At 37.4% G+C, this 27,013-nt stretch overlaps 1 protein-coding gene across 12 annotated transcripts in view; it reads right to left on the reverse strand.

Moving 5' to 3' along the window:
- DST (dystonin) overlaps positions 1-27,013 on the reverse strand; it is a 305,079-nt gene that overhangs the window by 20,673 nt on the left and 257,393 nt on the right. For all 12 annotated transcript variants that reach the window (XM_027695988.1, XM_027695993.1, XM_027695999.1 and 9 more), the window contains 17 exons: positions 25,734-25,965; positions 25,158-25,384; positions 24,328-24,450; positions 23,494-23,595; positions 21,370-21,471; positions 20,292-20,465; positions 19,389-19,544; positions 16,978-17,175; positions 16,342-16,470; positions 13,100-13,270; positions 11,990-12,145; positions 11,561-11,767; positions 9,771-9,890; positions 6,001-6,170; positions 3,860-4,019; positions 2,626-2,820; positions 1,293-1,421 (listed from right to left, as the gene is read on the reverse strand). In XM_027695988.1, the coding sequence (XP_027551789.1) occupies positions 1,293-1,421; positions 2,626-2,820; positions 3,860-4,019; positions 6,001-6,170; positions 9,771-9,890; positions 11,561-11,767; positions 11,990-12,145; positions 13,100-13,270; positions 16,342-16,470; positions 16,978-17,175; positions 19,389-19,544; positions 20,292-20,465; positions 21,370-21,471; positions 23,494-23,595; positions 24,328-24,450; positions 25,158-25,384; positions 25,734-25,965 (2,751 nt within the window). The remainder of the gene's footprint in view (positions 1-1,292; positions 1,422-2,625; positions 2,821-3,859; positions 4,020-6,000; positions 6,171-9,770; positions 9,891-11,560; positions 11,768-11,989; positions 12,146-13,099; positions 13,271-16,341; positions 16,471-16,977; positions 17,176-19,388; positions 19,545-20,291; positions 20,466-21,369; positions 21,472-23,493; positions 23,596-24,327; positions 24,451-25,157; positions 25,385-25,733; positions 25,966-27,013) is intronic.

Raw genomic sequence — 27,013 nt, forward strand, 5'->3', positions numbered from 1 at the left:
TGTTGTGCTAGCAATCATCCTTCCCAGCTGGACAGGGTTTCTCAGAGACAAACTTTGCTTTGCTTTGATGTTCCAAGTTATGCTTCAGCTTTGGCAGCTTAATTTGGAACTTTAGTACAGAACTATTTTGTTAATCCATCTACAGTGCAGAAGAAGAAATTTAAGATTTTTTTTCTAATTATTTCAGTGGATCTAAGATTTCACTCCATTCTTTTCTCTGTATTCAGAAGATCAAAAAATCAATTAAAAGGGAACTGGTGAAGCACACGTGAAGGAAAAGCAGCTAAAGACAAATTTCAGTGCATCAGAGAGATTAGGTTGCTACTGCCAACATTAGTCATACATTTGATGCATACATACATACATTCCCCAGCTAATGAATAGTACCCAGTTTCCAGGGCCCTAAATTAAAACTGACAACTTTTCCAAAACATTGCATACTAAGTACATTGAAAACTCCCTAGTTAGGAACTGTTAAATAGTTGTATCTTGCATGCACTCCTCTGCATAATAGCATTACCAAACTCAATTTAAACAGGATGCTTTTCCACTCTCCATTTTGCAAGTTTTGCTCTAACTTTCTTCAGAGCAATGATGAACAAATACATGCCTTACAATTTGTTCTGTTACACTGTGCGCACTATACTTACAAGTTTTGCATGGGCTTACATGTGCATGTTTGTAGCCTCCTGTTTGGAGAGTGAAAATATGACCTCTATGCTCTTTAGTTAGGCATTTTCCCATTTCATTACTGCAAAGTTAGTTTGATGGCCCACAATCTACTTTCTGCAGTACCTATGCCACTGCAGTATTTCAGTACCTAATGCTTATGAAGTATGACAGCACGCTGTTTCACCATGACAAAAGGTTAATGGATGATAACATCATTCTGCCGACATTTACAAATGACCTCGAAAGAAAAGCATATGCCATTTTGATCAGTGGTGCTAAGATGATAGATATACTTTTGCTACTGTAGCCATCTGGGTTGTAATTGCAGGCATCATATATTGCACAGAGGGGTTTGAATCTGTCTTTAAATGTTTACAGCAACTTTCTAAAGGCCCATTATTTCCTCAGTAAGCCAAGATGACTCAAACAAGAGCCCAAAACCACTATGGACATCAAACTATCAACTACATTAAATTTCTAGCTTCTCTTTTATAGAGAGTTTCAAAAACCAACACTGGATGCTGGATATAACTACATGGGACAGACTGCCTCCTTTCTTCTATTTTACCCTCTGTCAGACCAGTTAGAATGAAGAGGATCCTCTTCATTTTCTTCCTTACCCTGTGCTGCTCTATCAGTGTACGCAAGGCCTCTTCATCATCTGGAAGGATGCCATGGAAACGAAGAGCCTGCTCTGCCTCTGCCAGCCACTCCAAAAGGACATGAACAACAGAGTGGAATTCTTCTGCCTGTTAAAATACAAAAAGTCATGGTCACTCATGAGGGGATCTGACAGACACACTGCACCTTATACAAGGAGACTGAGCCCACATTTAGAATCATTAATCACACAGCAGTACTGGCACATTATCTTTCCATTAAAAAGTCAATGATATACAGTACTACATTTTCATAACTGTAAAAATAGCTCATGCTTCTCAAAAAATTATAGGAAGCCTAAAAGCCTGTTCATGCTTTTAGCCATCTGATTTATAGTGTATTTGCAGCTCAGTTGTGAATGTCATGCCTTTACACTGACAAATTACACGGGAGGTGCTTTGCTTTCAGGGACCAGCTGGAAAGATGAGAACTGTATTTTCTGCACAGCCTAAATCACCAGTTAAGCAAAATGAATTGACAGCCTGTGGGAGCGTGACCCTTTTATGTCTGGAGAAACAAGAAAGATTCACCTTTGGGCACAGCCATATTCAGACACAATTAAGAGTTTGAGGTAGCTTAGGATTGTGTCTGCTGAGAGACTGGAGAGCTGGACAAACCCTGGGAAAAGCAGAGCAGGAATTTTGTACACAGTGGATACACTACTATTGGAGGAGCCCCATCCTAGCATCAGTCCAAGCTAGTATATCTTCAGAGAGCTGTACATCCATATTATCTCAGGTTTGGAAACAATATAGATAGATCTACTTGTTTGGGATTGGCACCAGACAGTATTGACATACATAGACTGTTCTAACTCAAGTGCACTCAGCACAACTATCTTTTCTGCAATGTACTTCACCGTGCATTGTAATTGTGCCAATGTAAACAAGTTTTCAATACAGAAATTTACTTCTTTCCAATAAGGCACAAAAAGCATAAATACAATTGCAATCTCCAGCTTCTTGTGAATGGGGCATAGTTCTTAATCATCCTTCATGCTTGACTGCAACTTCAGTGATTTCCTTAGATGGTAAGGTCTTTGAAACATTTGTTTTGCATTTGTGGTAGAGACTAATAATAACATTAATAATAAATGCTAAGAGGCACTATTTATGTGCCGTGGTAAAGGGATGGAGACAAGGTAAGCAATGCATAAGCAAGAAATTAGTATTTTCAAATGAAATGAAAGCGAATGACATTAAGTGAAAATGAAATTAAATTTTTGGTAACTAGACTGCAAGATATTTTCACTAGTTCTCACAGAGTACATGTAGTGACAGTAGTATTCCTTACCTGCCGAAGAGCCTGTTCCAGTCGTGTTTGCTTGGATACTGACAGGGCACAAACTGTCTCCCAGCGAGTGCTTAGCTCCTGCATTTGAACTTTGACCCAGGAAGAGTCATCACGACTGCCTTCTATCAGCTCCCTCGCAGAGCGTTTCAGAGCCTGGACACTACTTGTTCTTTTTCCGAGCTCCTTCTGGAAAACCTAGGCACCATCAAATATATTTGAAATGTTTAACTCATTAAGGCATACTTATGCAAAAAATAACAAAAAACTACTGGTTATGAGAAGAAATCAAAGGAGAAGAAACATTCACATTAGTAGATGGAACAAGCTCCAGTTACATAAAGGAAGCTCTTAAAAGAAGATACGGCAATTACAGTATACCATGCCACTGACTACAACTTACTTGTGATACACAGTGGGATTTCAGAAGCAATTGCAGCCTAATTTTTATAGACAACCTATGCTTCCAAACACTTTTTCATGAGGGACGAAATCTTCTCCTCAGTGGGGAGGAGATACTGAAAGTCAGTGGTGGATGAACAGAAGGACCTTTACCTCATGATCTTCCCAGGCTCCAGAGCTCTGCCTATGTGTTGCCTTTGCAATACAAGTAACTTCAACAGTCGTTTCTTCTGACATACTGAACAGCAAAACTGGGATTCAAAGGCAAACTCCAACATCTCCTACTTGCTCTCATCTCCTAAATCATTTTAGTAACAAAATACTGCAGCTTTCTGATGCAAGCTTCCTGGCTCATGGTCTAGTTGAAATCTGTGCATAACTTCAGCATTGCAACTACTTTGCTTGATAAATATACAGCAGCCCCACAGGTCTGAAAGGCTGCTGCACTCATGACAAGTGCACTGGACATTTGGTTAACAGATGGACTAAAAAAAGAGATGTCTGCCCCAGAGTTTTCCAGTAAAACAATTTTTGCCATCTCTTGCTCATAGACACACATTTATAAACTCATACTTGTGATTTATGACATGATATTCATAAATACACATGATAGCACCATTAAATGGACTATCTCAATCCTAACTGGTGTCAATGAGTCACTAGGAGCTGTCCTCTTTCATGTATGTTTTATAGCATTTTCTACTGTTGATTACATGTTTGTGTTACAAAACTATTCCATATTTCTAAAAATTACAGAATAGTCAAAGATAAAGACAGCATTAAAATGTTACACTTATGAGCAGTACAGTCATTAAACAAGTATTTTTGGAATTACCTTGTGATTGTCAATCAGGTTCATCACTAAATCAATGTCTCCATGTACTGGCTGATCTTCTGCTAGTTGAGGTTCAATTTTGTATAACCAGTCAATGAGAGCTTGCAGAGCATCAGTAAACTGTCCCGAAAATAACAGAGCTTCCTCCAGTTTATTTTGTCTGGGAGGGAAAAAAAAACCCAGAACACGCATGCAAAATAATAATTTATACACTTCAAGAAAACATTTTCAGCATAAAATAACAGAATCATAGAATCATGACAGTTAGAAAAGACCAGCAAGATCGAGTCCAACTGTTAACCCAGCACCACTACGTTCACCATAAACCATGACCCCAAAGTGCCACATCCACACATCTTCTGAACACTTCCAGGGATGGTGACTAAGCCACTTCCCTGGGCAGACTGCTTCAATGCTTTACAACCCTTTCAGTGAAGAAATTTTTTGTAATATCCAATCTAAACCTCACTTGGTACAATTTGAGACAGTTTCCTCTCATCCTGTCATTTGTTACCTGGGAAAAGAGACTGATCCCCATCTGACTACAAACTCCTTTCATCTAGAGAGCAATAAGGTCCCTCCTGAGCCTCCTTTTTCCAGGCTAAACACCCCCAGCTCCTCATCACTCCTCATCAGACTTGTGCTCCAGACCCTTCACCAGCTCCATTGCCCTTCTCTGGACACACTCCAGCATCTCAAGTTCTTTGTTGTGAGGGGTTCAGAACTGGACACAGCACTCAAGGTGTGGCCTCACCAGTGCCAAGTTGTCAGAGACTGAAACATTTAATGACTTACACATTCTAAGATCACCAAAAGACTTTTGCAAACTGAAAAGAAACAGCTGCTCACCCAGCAAAGCCCACCCTTCCCTGAATACTGCCAAAGGGCCTTCAAATCAGGTAAGGGGGTGCCATTGTCCAGCCATCCTAGGTGCAGATGAATACTTGAAGCTACAAACTGGATCTCCAGATAACGGAAGAGGCTAAGAAGAGGCAAATCCTGCAAAGTGGGAGAATCCCTCTTATCATGCCAATGTCTTCCCTTTACATAACTCTGCACATCTAGCTTGGGCTATGCATGTCAAATATCGGACCATGACGGATCCTGAATGATGCTGACACAATAGGCAGCTGCCAATCTCTTAGAAGATGTCAGAGAATCAGTGACATGTCCCATGATACTATCCATTGTAAAACTCCCTGCCCCAGGGAGGTACAAGGCATTCTCACCTGAGCTAGAAGTGTATAATAACTCATAACATCTTTGAGTTTTGGCGGGGGGGGGTTCCCCCAGCCCCAACGGACCAAGACCACCACTTCAACCAACAGACATGGAAGCTGCAACTATCAAGTTTCATCGCTGGATCCTGTGGGCGGTGACTATATATGTCTTTCCACCCTTATCCTTTCTTTCCCTTTCTCTCCCTAATGCATTTCCTTAAGTGTTATTCTTATGCTTTAATATTGTTATGCTTTAATAGCGCTATATTGCTATGCTTTATTGCTATAGGTGCTTTAACATTGCTGTTCTTTAATAGTGCTATACTGCTATGCTTTAATGTTGCTATATTGCTATAGATGATAACACCCAAAAGAGCAACATACCTGTTTACCTTTGAAACAAAATTGTTCTAAAATAAACCCTACATATGTATGTTTACAAACACGGATTATTCCATGTCATTTCACTCTAATCCACCCCAAGGGATTTATTAATAAGAACCTGGGTTACCCTCCCCTTCTGGGGCAGGCTGCAACATGAGTACAGGGCAACGATCACTGCCCTGGTTCTGCTTGCCACACTAGTGCGGATACAAGCCAGGATGCCATTGGCCCACTTGGCCATATGGATACGCTGCAGGCTCACATTCAGCCAGCTGTCAACCAGCACCTCCAGAGAACTTCAATCAGTTTCCCTTTTTTAAAGGACTCTTCCTTCCCCTCCCTCCCCCTACCCTTCTTCCATACCATGCATACAGGAAAGCATGCATTTACAGTATTTTACTGCTTTGACACTACTAATTATCAAACAAGTTAGCCACTCTGGTTTTACTTTTACTCAAGAAAAGCCAAAACAGAAGCCAAAAGAATTTTCCTAAGCATTTCTCTTATTTGATTAATAATTAGAGAGTTTTCATTTACCTTTCCACTGACTTTCCACAAATTGTATCCCACTTATCCCTTAGTTCACTCAGCATATTGTCAAGTTTCAAATTGTCATCAGCCAAGGTGGTTTTCTCTTTCAAGGAACGTCCAGTCCTATTTGTGGTATCATACACAGAATGTTTGGCACCAAGAGATTTCTGGAATTCCTACACATATGGAAGAAAAAAAACATATATCATTAACTGCTTACAGGTCATTGTTAATTAATTTTTGACATACTATTTGCAATGTTAATTGTAAATGTTGCTGCAAGAATATTTTAAACTTACTGCAAAATTTCTATGCTAGTGCCATAGTGCACCTGAAATTATGTGGGGCTTGACAATGGCAGACCCCTGTTTTTTGTCCTTCTCTGAGACTGTAGCTCTATGCCTACTGGAATAACTTCCACAAAATCTCTCCTTCAGTGAGGGCAATGATTCCTGTCCTACCATAATATTCCCAAATTTCAGCAAGGGGTGCCTGGTAGTGAAAGAACTGCTACTTTGGGAGCCATTAACTGAGCATTCTTCACATTACATTCTTACAAACTAGGATTTCAAGCCACTTGTAGAGCTCTCCAAGAGCTACAGATGTTATTCTGGTTTAGCTCAATGTGGGCAAGCTGGGAAACCTCCAACCATAAGCCTTTAACTCTCTTAAGACTGAAACATACTGTAATTGGGAACAACTGTATGCCACAAGTGTAGATCCAGGCACAAGAAGTCAGGTGACAGCCCCGTAACTCAGTTTGTACTAGAAATCAAGATCACCAGCAGGTTTCTGTGCCCAGGGACTTTGAACAATGACAGTGACACAGCAGTTGCATCTGCCTGCCAGCTCTCACAGGTCCTTCTGCACAGACCCTCTCGAAGATTTCCACAGGCACAGAAGAGCACACAGAAACACAGTTCATCTGATACCACAGAGGAATTAACCAACTGACAGAGTAAAGGAACACTTCCAAAAGACAACACCAGCCCAACGCAGCAGCTTTGAAATTGCAGAAATGCTTGAAATATTTTATTTCACACCTTCATGAACCACTAGCAGGAAATCAGTTTAAAAAATCATAAATCGCAAGTGTGCTTTAAGGAAACTCTTATATATAGAATCAAGTATTCTTTTTTTCTTTTTTTTTTGTTACCAAAAAAAAGCAACATCTGCTTTGTAATTTAGTATTTCCTCACTGTCCTTTTGTTTTCCTCATATAAAAAAGGAAACAAACTTTAAGAAAAAATATAATTGTCAAGTTAGCACTACAGTAAAAATAAATAAGATACTCAATCAGCTTTTTATAAAAGTTCCTTCAATATAAACAATACGTCTATGCTTCTTTTATTTGATGGGGTTTGTTAACTACTTAACACTACGTGCACAGTGTTACTAGATTTGCACCAGGAAATACAATTAAATTGTTGCCAGAGAAGGATCATACAGGAAAAACAGATTTAAAGGTGAGCAAAGGGTTGCAGTCATGCAGTTCATTCCTTGAGAGACTACATCATATCTACTTTCATTTGATTTCACAGACGTGTAACTGAAAGTAGATTTTAGTTTAAGCTGCCAGGAGCAGACAAGTAAGTTAATTACTGAGATTATGCTCATCTAGCTACCTTCCTTCTAAGGAAGATGGGCACATGCAGATAAAATTAGCCAGGTTCATAGAAATTTACTGTAAGGAACACTCAGCATTAGCACAGGAATAGATTGGGTGACCTAATATTGCTTTTTCCATTCCTGACTCCTAAAAATGAAAAAAAAAATTCTGATAAACAGACCATGAATAACCCCCAAAAGTCCCTGGCAACACACTAGATATGAGTGAGAGAGAAAACATATTATCTTGGCTTTTCTTTTTCAGGGACTTTTTTTTTTTGGCAGTAACAGCTGGCAAAAAGCGAGTCCAAATTATTGCTTACAGCACGCATTCAATTCGGACAGCAAAATCCTTAACTAAATGGAGCAAGGAAACCTTCAAGGCTGGACAGAAAAGACAAAGACAGACACGGGGTATATGTGGGAGTGGAAGGAAAAGACTCAAAATACAAGGAAGGACATTGCAGTGCTGGGAGTTTTGACAACTCATTAAAAAACAATTGAGTTGATTTCTTGAGGGGGTGGTGTTTGAAGTTTGAAGTCACAAAGTTCACAGAACTCCCTCTGTCACACACATTCATCTTTTTTCCTCCAGATCACCAGTTTCAATCCTTATGTCCCTGTAGCACATTTCATCCCATTCCTTAACGAGATTCAAGCAACTCAAGCAGAAATGCTCTGCAGGCATTTTATATGAAAGAAGCTATATCAATGACAGAAAGGATGAGTCTGCCAATCCATGTGAGGAAGAAGCTTGGGTTCATAAAACCTGTAGGTATAAGGTAAATATCAAGTTTACCAAGTTTAACATTTCTGAAGAGGGGAGAAGAATACAGGCAGAAGAAAGTCCTGAAAGGACCTCAAAGCAAAGTCACAAAGTGTTGACAATACTCGTTAGGTAAATATATATATAGATGAATACATAATGAAAAAGAGGAGTGAAAGGATTACAAGATTAAGAGTCAGAGGAGACAAGAAAGACTGTCCTGACAGCAAGATTCCCCCTTGCCAGTTCCCATCACCAACTTCAAATTCTGGCAACAGCAGCAATCCCAAAACAAACTGAAATTGCAGAGTCAGCATAACAGAATGTCAATGTAGGTTTTATCTAAAAGTTTTAACAGCAAACACAGGTAAACCACTTTTGCTTGACCAACAGTCAGCTTTCTCACAGACTGATGCAGTAACAAATCATTAATATACATGACAAAACTTGTTGGAGGAAAAAGCAATCACCAGAAGCTACAGCAAAAATAAAAAGTTAGATATGTAAACACTTGGGGATATTGTGCAGAATGAAAACATAGGAGTAAATAGAGAACCATAAAACTGACATAAAAAGTAAATATGTGCCAGAACGTAGAAAAATGAACAGTCTTTCAATACTCTGTCTCTGATGAAACTGCTCCATGAGAAATCTTAAGGCACAATCATATCTCTGAGGATTCTATCATGCACCCACTTGGTTCTCAATAATATATTATTCTAGACATTTTAGAGAAGTAAAAATGAAGTAAAGACTACTTTAGCCTTTCCTTCTGCTCTGTGTCTGCTAAAATTATCGAGCTTTTACATTATCATTACATGTTTGAAAAGCCAGGTGAATGAGGGAGATTTTTACATTTTCACCTACGACAGCAGGGTTTGTGAAAACTGGTTTCAGAATTTGGAATCTCATGAAGAGAAACTGCCTGTACTCTTAATAGTGTTACTGTACTTTCTAGGGGATTTCATTATCATTTCCACTTGACATAAAAAGCAACTGCCAACCAAAATACAAGATTATTTTTCAGTTTTGAATTCATCCTGCAGTATTAAAAGGAAAATCTCAACCCAAATAAGTGGATGGTAAATTTTTGGTATAAATACTGAAAGAAAGCCCCTTCAGAGATTCCTATTCCGAAATGGTATAAATGTGCTTTTCAAAGTTTCCATGATCCTGTATTATTGTCTTTCCTCTTCACTGTTAACCATTCCCCCACATATCAGGTACTATGAAAAGTGTTTGGTTTTTTTTCACTCGGCCCCTCTTAAAACACCATTTAATTTGATGTGAATAAACACTCCATTGCAGTGAGGCCACAAATCTACTTTCTTTGCTGATTGATCAGCACAAGGCCGATAGACTTACCTACATTTCACTTGGCACTTTGCATTTCATGACTCACCTTATGCTGTGCGAGCTGCGTTTTTATTTTATCAGGGTCATTTGCAATTTCAAGATCTGAGTCCAGAGATTTCTCCGACTCTTCCAGCCATTCCATAAGTTTGTGCCAGGCTTCATGGAACTAAAGAAAAGTGAGATTTGCATGGATTTTAAAATTCACTGGTTCATAAAACAGTTCAAAAACATTAAACTCCAACCAAGACTGGCAGACTTTGACAAGATTTGATGTGCTTTTTCTCCCTGGTCTCTTAAACAGAACCAGTTAAACCACGCGCCCACTGTATTTAGCTTCCCTTCTCCTAAGTGAATTAGCAACCTTTAATGTACAGGATGTGCACACGTAGTATGCATCTGTCAGAGACATTGGTAACATCTGTTGATGTGTTGGCCATTTAGATTTCTACATTTTTAGTAATGGATAGTAAATACAGAAAGAATGGGGATTAGCTATTGCTTATATAGGATGATAGCAGTAAATCACTGGAGAAAACTTCTGTCTGGATGACTGCCCAAGATTTTCCCTGTAACACCTCTGAATGCTCTCATTATATCAAATGCTATCTTGACGGGCAAGGAACAGATTTTTGATCTTCCTTCCTGTTTTGACAAAAAGAGCACTTTGGGGAAGGAAGCAGGGAAAAACTAAAGATTCAACGAGCTTTCGCGAAGTGGCATCCCTTTGGGTTTTGATTTTTCTAAGCTGGTTGTTTCTCTCTCTTTGGAAAATTCTTCTTGCTTGGGCTGCCTACACATGAAAGCACAAGAAACTAGTTCAGAAACTTCTCAAGGCTCCTGGACCCTGTTGTTCAGGGCTGTTGATTAGGCCTTGACACTGGTAGCCTTCAGTACTCTTTCAACACTCCACATAGAAAGTTGTCATCTTACTAACACTGTATTCAGCTTTGTAAATGGATATTGAGATGAAATCCATCTCATTGCAGAACTGCTGGATGTGGGAATGCACAAGAGAAATGGCTCGAAAACAAGTAACGTGATTGGCTTATGGGCTAATTTATTGCTCAGAGAACTTCTTGCTCTATGAGCTGAGTGGTGGTAGTGGTGAAAATGGGAACGTGGTTTGGCTGTGAACATCACCAAATCTTGAATGATCATGTTCACCTGAATAAAAAGAAGCTAGAACTTCCTATTGTCATTTAAACAGATTACATTTCTCTCACACATTTTGCATCTTCTCATTTATCTTTCTCGGTGAGGGAAACATGTATCAAAGGAAAGAAACACGAATGCTTCCCAGTGAAGAAAGTTGTGTAAAAAAAACAAAACACCTCTCCAGGTTTATAAGGAAATAAATGGAGATATATTACTACACAGAAGATATTGGTCTAGTAACTAACATAAGAGATTGAGTGATAAGTGATGACTATTAATCAGGGCATGACATAGATCCAAGACAAAAATACTAAGGAATATTCCCACAGATTAGTGAAAAGGGGTCATCACATTCTTTAAAATATATGAGGTTGATTGTGAAACTTCTTTCTGAGGACAGATGGCACTAATACACATCTGGAATCCATGCTGTTACTTTCTTCTTTCAGACTGTCCTGTACTGCAGACAGAAGTCACTGCTCGGGTTGAAAATGACGCTTTCACCTCCCAAATGAAGTGCTCTATGATTGAATAACAGAAATTGCTCCACTAACTCAACACTGTCGGTTACACTAAACCCAGGCTTGCTTTGTAAGTGCTTTAAAGCACCATATTTGTCAAGAATCTGGACGCAATTACAGCTAAGTTCAAAGAGCTGTAAAACAGCTGTTGTCCCATTACCTGTTTGGCTCTTTTCCTTGCATCATCCAAAGCTCTTCCCCTTTCAACTAAGCGTTGAACTACTTTTTCCCATCGGCTCTGTACACTAATAAGCAGATTCTTAATAAGGACAACGTCCTGTTTCTGGCTGAAATATTTCAAATGTGTTCCAGTTTTGTCCAGTTCTATGATTTGATCTCGATGAGAGTTCACTTCTGTGGCAAAAACCTTGGGAAAAAAGGGAGAAAATTACTCAATACTGTGTTGCTGGGTAAACACTGAAAAAACCCAGTCTGATAAAAAATGATATAGTGAGAAAGACTATAAAATGCAATTTTAAAACAAATGAAATGTTTCTCTGAGTGCCAGCATTATAGGGTTCATTTGGACATTGTTACAGTATCTCCACAGAGTGGGAGAAAAACATTACACATCTGTTTCTTTACATACCTTGTGTTCATCAATTTGAAATAAGACAGTGTCCAAGATAAGACTTGGCCGAGAAGCTGCAGTTAGAGTTTGCTCAGCCTGAGTAAGCCAGTTGATGAAATCTTGAAGTGAGTTGTGGAACTCTGTTGCTAAACTGAGGGCTTCTTCCAGTTTGGTCTGTAAAGATAGGTCATACTTTAATAGCAGTTGATACTTTGCAGGGGCTTCGGCCAAGGAAGCCATTTTAGTTCAGCACTTTGCAGTAAACCATTTTAGTTGAGCATTTTAAAACACTTTTCCAACTTAAAGTTTCTGAGTTTTAAAATAACAGCCTACATTTGAGCATATTCAATGAGATGTATAGAAGAGTAACAACAAAATTATCTATGACAGATGAATAGAAAATACAGTACCTAGTATCAAAATAATTTTTTTCACATTAGAACATATCTTCTACTACTTAATCCTAATGGGACATATGGATTTATCAATTTCAACACAAAACCAGTAAAATCTCAGAAATCTAAGGTGGCAGTGCACTTGAAAGAGCCTCAAGGAGGTCATCAAACTTGCACTAAACAAAGAATAAGTTTTCCTAAACCACTTCTTTTTATTAAAGCACAATTGTCATTTTGGTGTTGTCATATGTGTGTTGCATATCAGTGAAATCATGCTATTGTTCTGTTAGAGCAGAAGGTAGTCACTTGAAGTAAGTGGCAAAAGGCCGAGAGTTGGGAATTTTAAGAAAAAATGGATAAAAACTAGAAAAATTAATGCAGAAATTCTGTACTGAGAAGGAGATAAACTTGAACAGTTATTGAGTCTCTCGTGTCTACAATTATTGCAATAAAAACCGGAAAAACCCTAGTCCTACTAAATGAGCATTAACAGTATCAGTTAATGTATTTCTATGGAACATACTTCAGCCATTCCCACCCATCCTCCCCCTTCCAAGTATGGGTAATTAACTTCTTGAAACTCATTTTTCTCAGTACTTTCTAAACATTCTGCCTGTTTCTACAATTGGTTTTAAATATAAAAGATCAAGTAAGTATGCATGCATAAAAGCACTGATCATTAATACCCTTAAACACAAGATTTACACTTCCATTTTTATGTAAAAACACATACTTTTCTTTCACTGAGCTTTGTTTGCACAGATTCCCATTTTTCTTTTAAGTTATTTATGTCCTGCTCAACGTTTGTTTCAGCAGTCTCTGGGCATCTTGCAAGCATTTGCTGGCCTTTCTGCATTAGACACTTATATGTCTCCTCTTTGGCTTCAAAGGCAGCACAAAGTTCCTGAATAAAGAAAACACCAAAAAACAAGTAAGGTAGAAATCCAATACTCTTTCTAAATGCCACTATACCATTTATTCCTCCCCCCACATTTAGTGGGTATGATTAAGACTAATAAAGGAAACATATGTACTTCATAAAACCCCAAATGAGCAAAGAAAGGACCCAGTTCTTCAGGAAATGAGAACTTGTATTGTCTGTCAATGTCTTCTCTGAGATCCAACGCTTGGCAAAGAAAGTACTATGCACTTATTACACAAGAGTTGCTACAGCTTGGTTGGTTTAAAGTCCATCTGTAGCCAAAATACAAGAAGTGTCAGTATTACATAGTGTGCTGAAAGCCCAGACCTCCAAAATACTCCCTTCAAAAGTGGGTGGGACAACTTGGGAGGGCTGTTCTACTGTACATTGTCTGTTTTGGCTGTATCTTCCTTCACTTGTTAGGCATGAGCACTGAAGACATTTCAGACATAGAAAACAAGCTGGAATAATAACGGTAACACACGTTTTACCTATTCACTATTTTACTAACGATGCTTTTTTAACCATGTTAAAAGTAAGCTGGCAAGAGTCTGGGACCTCTCATGCCTCACTCTCACTCAAATGGGCACACTCAGTATTTCTAATAGACAAAACAAAATGTACAAAGTTGCTGCAGACTCCCAAATGACAAATGTCTTCCAGGAGATGAGGAATAAATGGATTGCAAATAAGAGGAAAATTACTTTTTCCTCTGATTCCCAGGAGAAAAGCCCAAACCAAACACTTTCTTTGCATTAAGAGATAATGTACACAGGGCTTCTACCTGATCAAATAGGAGGGCAAAACAGGAAGCAGGTTTAATCATGAGCTTAAGATTTTGACAGGACAGAAAGCTTCTTCGCTTTCTTTCTGAGGACTGTGAAAAGTGGTGTCACCTAGTTCCTCCTACACTCCCAACCTCCCTAGAATATTTCTGGTTTCCATAACTCCCCAGAACATCTTACTCTCCTGCAGCACAATAACCCCTCAGAAGTAAACACAAGAAGCACAGCACAGGTGAGACAAGGCAAGGCAGGCATGGTTCCAAACACAGGGGCTGGGCTCAGCCTGACACAACGGCCCATTACAGTGGTTAATTTTGCAGTGCAGTCACACTCTCCAAAGGGCAGAAGCAATTAAAGTTATTTTCAGGAAGAAACTGAGAACAATGATTGTCTTAAGAAAAGGAGAGGGATGTTTTGAGCAGCATTGGGACAGATAAAAAGGCCTCTTTTTAAGCCCCTTTCCTACTGGTGCCCCGTAATGTCTCTTCATATCTTTTGTTTTCCTGGAGTTGCCTTAGCTGGAAATGCAGCCCAATCTCAATTCCATTTGTGAGCTAATTATGGTTGAGGGATCTTTTATTCATATCTGTAGAAACAGGCCTCATACACAAGAAGATGGTTCATAACTTTATTTCCAAAGAGAAACAAATCAAAATTTCGTGCAGAACTTCCTCCTTCAGTTTCACGTCGGAAATGGTTTGTATCACTTAGGACCAAGTTTGAATTTGGAACTTATGATGACTAGTAGTCAACATGACCCTGGCCTCAACATTTCAGCCACAAAAAAATAAAAGAGAGAGAGAGAACTAGCACATATATGCACATAAGGTTTAACTAAAGGAAAATCAAGTTCTTTATTTTAAAGGTTGATAACAGTCAATGCCTGAAGTTATATGATGGCCACGAGTATAGTGACATCTGTTAAAGTGTTCATGTACAGCTAGGGAATGATCGTACATCTAGAATACACATTACTGGGGACAGCCAGACTTGGTCCAACTATAATACTACATTCAGTTTAAAGGTCTTTTAACTAATCAACCTGTAAGCATTGTAGGTATAGAACATCTGCATAGCAAAAGAATGTAGTAAACAAAATCCTGAAGTTTTCAATGGAAAAATTTTGGGTCCTGATCTGACTAAGTCCAGGATGAAAAAAGCAAAGAGCTCCGCTGACTTTCAGGGAATTGTAATTATATCCCACCCTCACAGGGGATAAAAAAAAAAAAGCTCTTTTCTTCCCTTTTTTTTTCCTTTAAGACAAAAAGAGAAGGATTGGGGGGTTCAAAACCACAGGATTATATCTGTGTTTTGATCTAGCTTCCTTTTACAACTGATTTTAAAACTGTAAATTAAGTTTCTTTCTCAATTATAGTTACTGGTAAATTTTGGCGGAAAAAGAGGAAGGAAAAAAATGTGCTCCATGTTGGTGAGCAATGACCTTTAGCATCATTCCAAAATAAAATCTTATTTTTAATGCTTTGACAATGCAGCATTCTAATGGAAACTGTGTCAGGCATATTCGAGTTCAAGGACAGTTCAGTAAATACCACTGTTACATCTGAGCCAGGAGTTCAGAAGTTTAGATCACCAGAAGTTTATATCCTGGTCTAATGGCATAGCATGATTTTACATAAATGGAGCACTATGAACCACCTTCCTCTGAGTTAAGAGATCAAGTTTAAGTGTCTTTTTTTAAGCTCTACGGTTCTATGGGAGCTCTACGGCTCTATGTTTCTTAAAGAGAAAGAAAGGGAATAATTAAAGCATCCTGGTCAGTTTGACATTTCTAGTTAAAGCACAGGCTCTATGAGCCAGTAGCCCTTCTTACTTCTATGCTAATGATGTCAGCTTTGGTTAGGTAAGGAATAAAGGATCAAGTCTCTTAAGGTTCAATAAATGTGGGCTGCTTTTAGGTTCATCTTCAAATCTTAGAAAAAGCATTAATTTACTTATGGGGTCAGAAGAGAAAAGAAAAGGAATCACTGAAAAATCTGCAAACATCTTCTGTTTTTCTTTCCAAGAATAAGGATACAAAAGCTATGTTATTTGTCTCAGCACTATTAATGGTTCAGCTTTGGGCATATGTCCCAATAGACTACTAAACTGCACTGGAAACAAGTGCTGTTTTGAAGGTTATTAAATTTTTATAAGATACTGTACAGACATGATGATACATAGAACGTGCTCCATATTTACCAAAAACACTCTTGAAAGATGGTTAGTTCTGAAACACAAATTGCAAAGCATTCTAATACTGATACTTACCATATGTGCATTAAGCTGCTCTCTTGCTGTTTCTGGTAAGCCTCCAACAGGTTTTGATGCCAACAGCTGACGTTCAGTATCTGTCAGCCATTGCTGCAGATCTTCAACTTCACCATGGAAACCTTGCGCCTAAATTACACCATATCATTTTAGACCTTACTTACAATGTTCTCCATTCTAATACCAGCTTAGGTGCATAAGTAGACTGGCAACAGATTTAATCAGATATTTGTAATGATCAAATGAAATGAAAGGGGAAGAAAAAAAAAAAGAAAAAAGCAAACCAAAATATAAACTAGCTCAATTCAATCTGAAGGATAAAACCAAAAAACATGGAAGTCCTGAAAGCAAGCTAAATGACCTACTGTGAGACCAATGTTTTCCCTGAATAATATACCAATACAGAAATTTATCCCTTTAAAAACATGTAGACCAAAAGCTGAAGTCTTGTTTCAGTAATAGAAGAGACAGAGGCCAGCTGCAGAAGATACAGCTGCATTCAAACTTTCTCCCAAATTCAGGGGTGTCTGCATTATGGTTTTGATTTAGGTGAACTTCTAATACATGTATCTATGTATTTCATGTAAAAAGACACTTTTTCTGAGTTATTTCTATATTTGATCATTTCCCGTTCACCTGGATCAAGGCACTGTCCAGCTGCTGTTTCCTTTGTTCTGTTTTTTCCAACAAGTTTTGCCAGCGCTGATTCAGGAGTTCCAACTTGCTCCGTAAGTTACTTGCTTCTTCAACAGCACTTGACTCAATCAGGTCATTTCCTGCTTTTTTAACAGCTTCCACGGTAGACTGATGAGCTAAAACATCATTTTGTAGCACCTACAATTGTAACACAGCATGTATGACCGGCCATGTTGGTAAATCACTGAATGAAGGCAATCACAGTGACTGAACTAGTTGCAGTCCAGTGACAACAGTTTAATATCAGCACAGGTATTAGCAATTAAAGCTAATAACTAAGGCCTCTTCAATCAAAAGCCCTAACAGACCATCCTGCCAAAATGCCAAAGTTTATTTTTGTATCTTGGAAAAAGTAATATATTCCCTCCGAACATACATATTTCTGAAATTATCAAAGGTTCCTAGTAGCCCTAGGGAAGAGTTATTTCTTCACTTTTCTTAATTTATGACATGCTTTTCTTTAATATGATTTTTCTTTGAATACTATGTGCCCACTGTGCTCTACAACAACCTGACTGCCACAATATCTTTCTATGCATTTCATGGCTCATTTCACATGAGTCAGGGTACCAGGACACTTGAGCTGTGCTAAAATCTGGGGAATGGTTGTAGTACTAACACCACACGTCCTTTTCCATCTGCTTAAGAACCCTTTATCACCAACCATAGTAAAACCACACAAGGCAAAAAGGACATTTGGGAAACAAATCCTGTTTTCAAAAGGACAGGGGAGGAAAAGAAGGCTTTAATATAGAACAAAAAAGAACAGAAACAGAAAAATAAATAAGAAAAATGTTTGGGAAGGGAATGGTAAACCCTATCTAAGAAACTAAAATTCATGACTACTGACTTCTATTGGGTCTGACTCAAACTTACCTCAAATGCTAGCATATGGAAAAAATATAAAGCTAAATACAAAGGAGTTGTAAAATAAACTATATAGAGCACATAACGAAACAGCAAGTCACAAGTAGCCCTTGAATGCAGAATACCCATCACATTTACTTTAATTCTTTTAAGCTAAGCACTAGAAGATTATTATTATTTTATTTTCCTAATGGTGAAAAAAGGGATATTCACAGAAGCAGATGCATCTTTATCCCTTCCTTCCTGCTGAGACTCACTAAGAACAAGGCCTATTCTTTCCGAAGTTATTCAAGGGATGGATGTTTTTCCAGGCTACCACAGGATGCACTACTGTGTGAACTTTCTAACCTATAAACTCTGTATTATGAAAAGGAAGTAGATTCATTCATGTGTTTGCTGAAATCCTTCAGCACAGACATAAATGATGTCTGGATGCTTCTTCACTAGTAAAACACTTCCATTAGGTAAGAATATAAAAGGTTCATGGAGCAGAACCTGATTTTGTAATTCTATTTACTTTGTTTTGAAAGGGCCTGTTTGTAACAGTAGTCACATAGGCCATGTAGATATTGTGCTCTGCTCAAATTCCAACTAACCACACATAAGCCTTCAGAAGCTGCATAGCTGCATTAACACAGACAATGAAAATACCTTAATTATCTGTTTACTGTCAATTTCAATCAATTCTTTCAAAACCCAAAATGAACTCTGAATACTTTTCACATCATATGCAGGCTAAAAATTAAATGGCAGATTTAAAAGGAGAGGATATATGAGGTTAGATCAAGATCTTCAAACCTAGAAAGAATACACCATCATGAACTGTGGTGTCACACAAAGAGGTAGGGAAGATCTCTCGCTCCTGGGAGATACTCTTCAAAACAAAGGCACAGTGGAAGCATTCTTCCATGGGCTCCAAAGTCACAGTGATGAGTAAAAATACTAAACCAAAAAACTAAAAAGTTAACCCTACATTGTAAGTAACAAAGAGAAAAAGATGAGGGGTTTAGAGATTTTCATAGAAGCATTCTCCGTGTTGGCTGGACCCAACTGACATACAATTTTGCCGAATTCAGAACACCAAATCACTACGTTCTGAGAAGGAAGAAAGAACCAGAGATCTGCAACAGTTGTGCAGTTTGTGAAACCTGGCTTAAACAAAAATAATCAAGGAGTTTATTGCTTCATGAAGAGTAGCAGATCGAGTAACTTTTGAGTTCCCTAGGTCAAATGAAGGTGATTAGAGGTGGAGACTGGGGTGAGCAGCTCTTTTATGGCTAAAACCTATGCCACTTGCATAACATATGCAAGAAAGGAAGGAATGTGGAGGAGTAAGAGGAAAGACACTATTTATTCCAAGCCTGCATTTCAGCTATAATCCACATCTTGGAAATTTATGTAGAGAATTATCAAGTTTTACAAGACTCATCCCTAAGATAAATATCAAAAGAACATTTCAGTTAATATTCATTATAATTACATACATGATGTTTGGCAAGTTCAATTTCAATAGCCTTGGGGTCTCCACCCACGGGTTTCTGTTCATTCAGCAGGTCTTCTGTATGTGTCAGCCATGTCAGTAACTCATCCAGGGCATGCTGGAACTGCCCCAAGGCTAACAAGGCACCTTCCAGCTTGTGCTACAGTAAAAATAAAATTTACCATAAAATAGTTTCACAGTGCTATTGAATTGTCTTATATTACCATTAGTCACCATAATCCAGAGCAGAGTCCATGCATAAAAACCAGGGAGAAACAGTTATCCAGCACAAGCAACTGCTTTACAATTAAAGCTGAGTTGGCAATTCCACTGTAAAGCTTTACATTCCAGACTTAAATTCCTGACATTGGAAGAAGCCATGCAACTAGGGAAGAGTTAAGTTTGAAGGTTCTCTCATCAGGTATGTCAGTAGTTTTTCATCACTAAAACATAATTTCAATATAAATGCAATTCGGTGCATGATCTTTTTAAAATCTTTTCTTTGTCATGGTACGATTCAGTTTAGAAAAAATAGTACACTTCAAAATCTCTCAGTTTGATAATATATGGAAAGAACACCAAAATAGTTAAATATTAAGTTGTTGGGGTTTTTTTCAAGTGCTCAGTTCAGCAGCTAATATTACTTTTGCCCATATAAACATGTTTTCAACTGCTACCAAACAAAATAATAATGATTCAATGGGCACTGCTGATACAGAATTTAAAAAGGGTTTTTTAAAAAAAAAAAACTCCTCAATGAACCGTAAAATTCAAATTCTATTACATATAGTTCTGTAATTTCCAAACTAAAAGGAATGTGTAAATTAATATAAACATTATACATAACAAAGATCTTTTTGCAGAAATCTGAGTCATGAATAAAGTCCCCACCTCCAAGCATATTTACCTGTCTACTTATAATTTTTTCTTCTAGACTGTCCCACAATATTTTGAGCTCTGAGAGAGGGTCTTGAACCGTGTGCTTGTCACTCTCCTGCGTTACCTTCTTCAGCAATAGTTCTGCCTGATGGTTTAGTCTTTCCATTTCTATCTGTTGCTGATAAGCTTCTGTCTTAAATTGCTATGGTAAACAGAAAAAGAATACAAATAAATGTATCACAAGTAATTCTATAATTCTATGTTCTAGCTCTTGTGGTTGTAATGGGATAATGCTTTAAACTTCAAATGGAATTATTCTTCAAAAGAACTGAAAGCAATTTTCCTTTAGTAGAACACCCTCTTGTACACATAACTTGTGCAGCAGTCTGAATAAAACCTGCACACGTATGTTTTTCTGAACTATGTAAGGTTATGATTCGTTTGAAGTTAGTTACACCATAAAATAGATAAAACAACCTACCCACAGCCAACAAAATTTACAAATGAGCAACAAATCCAAGAACATTCTCTGATCATTATACATTCCTGCTTTTTAAGTATAGCATAACAGCCTACCAATGTCAAGAGGCATATTCAGTCACATATCCAGACCCATGCAGATAGGTTTCTAAGTTAGCCTGAAAATTTTATTTTCACCTTACTCATGTACTGGGAATGTCATGACCTGTGTGAGCATTTAGATAAAGCCTATAATGGTAGAAGCAAAGCTTTGGAGGCATTTGCTTAGAGCCTCAAAGAATCTGTTCTCGTTAGAAACCAGAAAACATAAAGGTCATAGCAAAAGAACCCTGTACATAATAACCTTATAGCTTTTGAAAGAGAATGAATGATGCCGAAAGTATTTCTGGGCTATCAGATTGTATTAAAAAATAAAATGGTAGTTTCACCGAAATTTGGAATAGATTTTAAAATTAAGTACATTTTAAAACGAAAAGTTTACAATGAAATGTTCGGAAATTTTCATAGAGATTCTTTTTTACCAGAAATTGAAAATGAAAATTGCTTTTGACCCTCGAAAAATACTAAACAACACAGATAAATGCAGACAGATGTAAATATAAAAGAAATAAATCACTAGTTCATACCTTAAGTTCCTCAGTTTGCTGCTTCACTGTCTCCAGATCTGTTCCAACTGGGGACATAGATGCTAACTTGCTGCCAGCAATGTCTACCCAGTCAAATAGTGCCTGAAAATCACAGAAGGAAATTCAAGTGTGAGCAAAGAAATACTGTCATGTTTGAAAGTTGTATTAAGTAAAATATCAGAACTTTTTTTTCATTCCAGAGAAGGTATTGCTGTGCTCTTTAAAAGAAAATAACTTTCTCAGAAAAAACATTTATTTTGCAATACAATAGAACAAATGTCAAGTATCCACGTAACAATTATAGGAATGTACAAGCTGCAAGACCGAATGTACAAGCTACTGCTTCTATTAGCAGCAACATTCTCCCAGAATTATTCCTGCTGAGTTGCACTCTACTTCTTTTGTAAAATCTGCAATTTTTGTGAATACCCTAAAAGATAAATACAAGATAACTCTGTTCTACAGTTGTTTGGAGTGAAAAGGGAAGGTGGTAGATAACATGCCTTAAATGAGGATTACAAGCAAACTTTTTTTGAAGAATGTTATTTGTGTAAGAAACATGGAACTACACATTCAGTATATATTAGGTGTTGAAGGACCATAACTGAGCTAAAATGAATCTCTGTAGGATAATGCAGTTATAATTTAAAAAAATAAGTGACATCTCCCCAGTTCTGATGCTTTATGGCTATTTCTTTTGCTCCTGATACAATGCAGAACCCCAAGAATATTTCACATAGATTAAGAACAGCTGCATCAATCTGCATAATTGCACAGGATAAAAACCACCTCTGCTAGGCCCTTTTCCTCCTGCCTATTATGAGTAGAGATATCATTATGAAGAAAGGCTTAGGACAACTTGTTGAACTTGCCCACTGCTACACAGCTCCCTGAGAAAAGGAGAAGTACCCCCAACACACTCAACAGGATGAGGCAGCTGCAGTTAACAATCCATCCACAATACTTTTCATATTGTCTATTGAAATGAGTGCAAGACAGCACTTAAATTCAGTTCTTGCAAAGTACCAAGCTTGTAGGATGTACAATGTACGGTCAAAGGAAATAGCACTTAAACCAATGGCTATTTTCCTAATTGTTTAGTCAATCTCTGCACAGTATGAACATGGGAGAACTTGGAGAAAAATACTAAGTGAGGATGCACTGCAAAACAAGCATGTTGCATTATTTTAAGTAGTGTTCTGCTGCTTGATCTGCACCAAATACAGAAGTAACCGCCCTCAGTGTCATGTGAAATTTAACGATTTCAATGAACCAAAGAAGACAGTAATTTTACCAAGCAAAAAAAAACCAACAAAAAAACTCCAACAGCTCATAAAGAGAAAAGACATAGAATCAAAGAATAATTTGGGCTGGAAGACCTTTAAAGGTCATCTAGTCCAACCCCCCTTGTAATTTTTTTTAAACTTCATCAGTTGTAGGAAGTACAATGTACAAGACATCTTACAAAAACAGAAAAACTGCTGGAAAATTTACCTACATGTTTAAAAAGGGACTCATCTTCTAAAGTGTTGTGATAGGATAAATTATACTGAGTATAATGGTCCAACAACATTATGTTAATAATATTTTTTGCTTAAAATATACAAACTTGACTAGTTGACCTACAAAAGAGGTGGAATAAAATTCAAGTCCTTTAACCATCCTCCACTCAAAAAAAAATAGCAGGAAGCTAGTATATGGACTTGTAATCTGTTCCTTTCAGATCATGAAGATGTGTCACAACTTCAACTCACCCAGCATGTGAAGCACTATCACAAGAAAATGTGAGCAGGATTACTATGAACGTGTGCTATCAAAAACCCTCTGCTCTTATCAACAAACAAGGAGACATTAACTTTTAATCTAAACACAGTGCAATATAGGGACATGAAGAAAACACACATGAAGAAAACAACCCAACAGATTTATTTTTTAACGCAAAACCCCCCCAACAAAATAACCCCAACCAATCTTGAGGAAAAATACCTGCCTCCTGAAGAAAATAGTCACTACAACCAGAGTGATACATTACTTGTCACCTACTTAATCACATGACATTTTTTACTACAACCACATTAAATACCATTGACTCAAGACTGGGTTAGGTATATCACATCATCTTACCTGCAGTCCATCTTGGTATTGAACAGCTGCCTGCATAGCTTCAGCAAGCTTATCTACCCGTTCTTTCCATGTTTTGTTTAGGGCATCCCAGGCAGAATTCAGCTGCAAGTAAGTGCAATTTACTCCAGCAGACAAAAGAATTTTACCACTGTATAATAAGCATTTACTAATTCTTCACTGATCAATAACACTAATTAACTAAGCATGAATAGTTTGTATTCATTCCATATTAACGCTCTTGTTCTCCCTATCACTGCATATCTAGTTTCTTTCAGAATTCAGTAGAGGTTCTGGATTACAAAAACTCTAACCTTCAATATTGATTGAATATTTTTATTAACATAGAAATTATAGTTAAGAGAGGAAATACTACTAAATCATTTGGAATTGCACCATTATAATAAAAGTAGCTTAAAAGAATAACACATTGCAGAACACTAGAAAAATTAAAAGTACTTTGTAGTCATCCAAACAAGACTGTCTCGGTTAAGATATCTCGCTGGGCATAAACCAGATATATCCAAAATTTATTCTAGCAAGAAGTAGTCATCTACCATATTAATCAGCGAGTATTTAAAAAAAAAATCTTTTACAAAAAATCAATGTCTGTCTTTTACTAAAAATCAATGAAATAAAACAGTCCGTACATTCCAATCTAATCTAAGATGCATTTACTCAAAAGGCAAACCTTACTTTACCATAAGAGCTTCAGGGATGTCTCACTTTTGCCACAAAATTTTTATTTTCAAAATTCGTTGGGGGCATGGGGAATATACCAATTTCAGCTGAACAAGCATCTCATGTAACAGACCTAAGCATATGCATTTCCCATACCTCATCTATACTCTTGTTTACAATAGGTTTGTCAGGCTCTCCACAAGCAGCTCTAAGTTCAGAGCCAAGGCTCACAACTGTTTCTAGTTCTTCTTGTAGTCCATCAATTTCTTCTTTAGCAGCCTACAAAGAGAAAAAAAATCCAACACTGCTATTACTAAATTTAATAATCTATGTACAACTTGCCTTCAAGATAAAACACAGCATGATTCCACCTTTGTTTTCTTTCAGGTCACTTGGACTTACAGTTGGATGCTTAAAATACAAGCATCCCTTTGCAGTATCAGAGTGAAATCAGCTGACATCAGTCTAAATTGTAACAATGGCTTATGATATCATTTTGCATGGGGTGGAAAAAATAAACAGGAAGTTTTAAATTAGATTTCTTTAATCAGAGTGTCTTCTTTGTCAGAGGTTATCATTCAACCTTTAAATCTTTAACTATCAGCATAAATAATTACAGGCTTAGAGGATAATTCATAGAGCATAATACATTTGTACACCTTTCATTTAGATGTTACATAGTACTCAAGGAATCTAAAGTATGTGTAACTTTTAAGAGTCTTGGTGACATGGTTATTATATATATGTTTATAAACAAATAAGGAAATATAATAGCAAGCACATGTTGCATGCTCATTGCAATTAAGCACTGATACATGTTATTTACTGTAGACTCTTGAAATACCATTATTGTAAATTTCTACACAATTATCCCTCTTAGTCTCTAACAAATAATATATTCTCCTGTGGTATTTCATAGTAATTCTGTTTTTCATCTGCATACCATAAATAAAGTATTTCAAATAAACAAATTACTTTCTACTGACCTCTGCAGCTTCTTGCTGTTGCTTGACTACAGATGGGTCAACTCCAGGTCCCTCCAGTTCTCGAATAAAGTCCTGAGTATCTTTAATAGTAGCTACAAGAGCCATATGATCACACCAAAACTTTTCAGCTAGTTCCATTACATCCAACAGTTTGGCCTCCCTTTCCTCAGCCAAAGTCTGGATGTCTTCCCAAACTAGGACCATTTGGTCCAGTTTATCTTGAACAGCTAAACAACAAAGGAACTAGATTACTACCTTGGCAAACAATTCTTGGTCATAAATCTCTCCAGTTCTACAGCAGAAACATATGTGTACATTTTAAAATTTAGACTCTAAAATGGTTTCTTTATAGGACTCCTTATAATGTTAAGTGGAAACAAACACTATGGCCTTCAAAAATAAAACAAAGGTCATATCCACAATTAATTATTTTAAATGAATGCTTTGCTTTTATAAATCTTTAGCAGCTTCTCCAGAAGAACACATTCCCCAGATTAGTGGTCATCAGAACTGAAGAATTTTATATGCTGCAGCTTACTGCATTTCCACTACATGAAAGTTTCCTCAGTCTACTACCTTTAGCAGATATATCCTTATCAGTGCCTTCTGAGCGAGCAATCATTTCCTCCCCTCTCTGTTTAAGCGTCTCATACACTGGCTGAAGTTTTTCCAGATCCACAGATACATTCTTATTTTCACTGATTTGCTCTTTAATCTTCTCAACCTCTGCCGAGATTGAAGGTGGCTGCCTCAGACGTTCAGCTATGCGTTTCAGACTCTCAAGAGTTGGATCTATCTTGTCATGAAACTGGGAGGGGGGTAAAGGACAGAAAGAAGTGGCAGAGAAGTTAGAAAAAAAAAAAAACCCAAACATGAAAAATGGCATCTGAAATTCTCTTGGAAAAAGATACTTTAAAATTATCATCTCTATCCAACATATATATGTGCAACTTGCAATGCCCCCCTCCTGGCTCTTTTAATATCTAAATTGCAAAAATAACCTTGCAAAATGGTACCTCTTGTCAAATTTAAGAATTTTACTGTTAAGTCTGTGTTCAGTCCTGAGACGCTTCCTCTGAAGTACAGCAGAATCTACTTGCACTGTGTAATTCATAAAGTGGTGGTAGCTTATTTTAGGGAGAAATGGCTTTCTGATTTCATCATTTAGAAAGATATTTACCTTACAATTAAATACATACATTTTCCTGTTACAACCAACATACCACCGATTAGGGCTTGATATGTGAGGACATTCAAAAAGACATTTCTTAGTGGACAGGTGGTGTTTGCTCATGCAGTAAAGGTATGTTACCTTCTGAAACTAAAAGCACACAATAGTGTATATAGCATATTCATCCATGTTTGACTGAGCCCAGGTAGGTGCTCAGAAACTGAACTACAGCTGTCTTAATATGGTTCATCCTTTGGCAGAGGTCCAAAGTTAGCCTTTACTAATATGCTTTTGGATTCACAGAGATTCCTAAAATCTCTCACAACCATGCCCCTTTTTGAATTAAAGAAATCCATAAATCGTGGGTGCATTTAATGACCCTACAGGATCTACAAAAAGCACTCCTGACAACACTTGGGAAAGGTGCTAGAAAGAGCACAGCAAAACAAGATTATCTTATGTGAACAAATAGCTACATCCCTGCTATTCAAAGGAACATAGGCAATATAAATGTAATTACTTTTTCCCACCACACAACCCACTTCAAATCAGACTCTGTGACTAATGTTATGGCACTCAGTGTTTTTGTTAGAAGTGTGAATGTCATACAAGCCAGCAAAATGTGTTATGAAAGATAAGTAGCCTTCCCACATTCAAGACTTCTGAAAAACTGATTGTGGCAACA

Source organism: Neopelma chrysocephalum, unplaced genomic scaffold (assembly GCF_003984885.1).
Source record: "Neopelma chrysocephalum unplaced genomic scaffold, ASM398488v2 Primary Assembly neopelma1_104, whole genome shotgun sequence".
Taxonomy (NCBI): domain Eukaryota; kingdom Metazoa; phylum Chordata; class Aves; order Passeriformes; family Pipridae; genus Neopelma; species Neopelma chrysocephalum.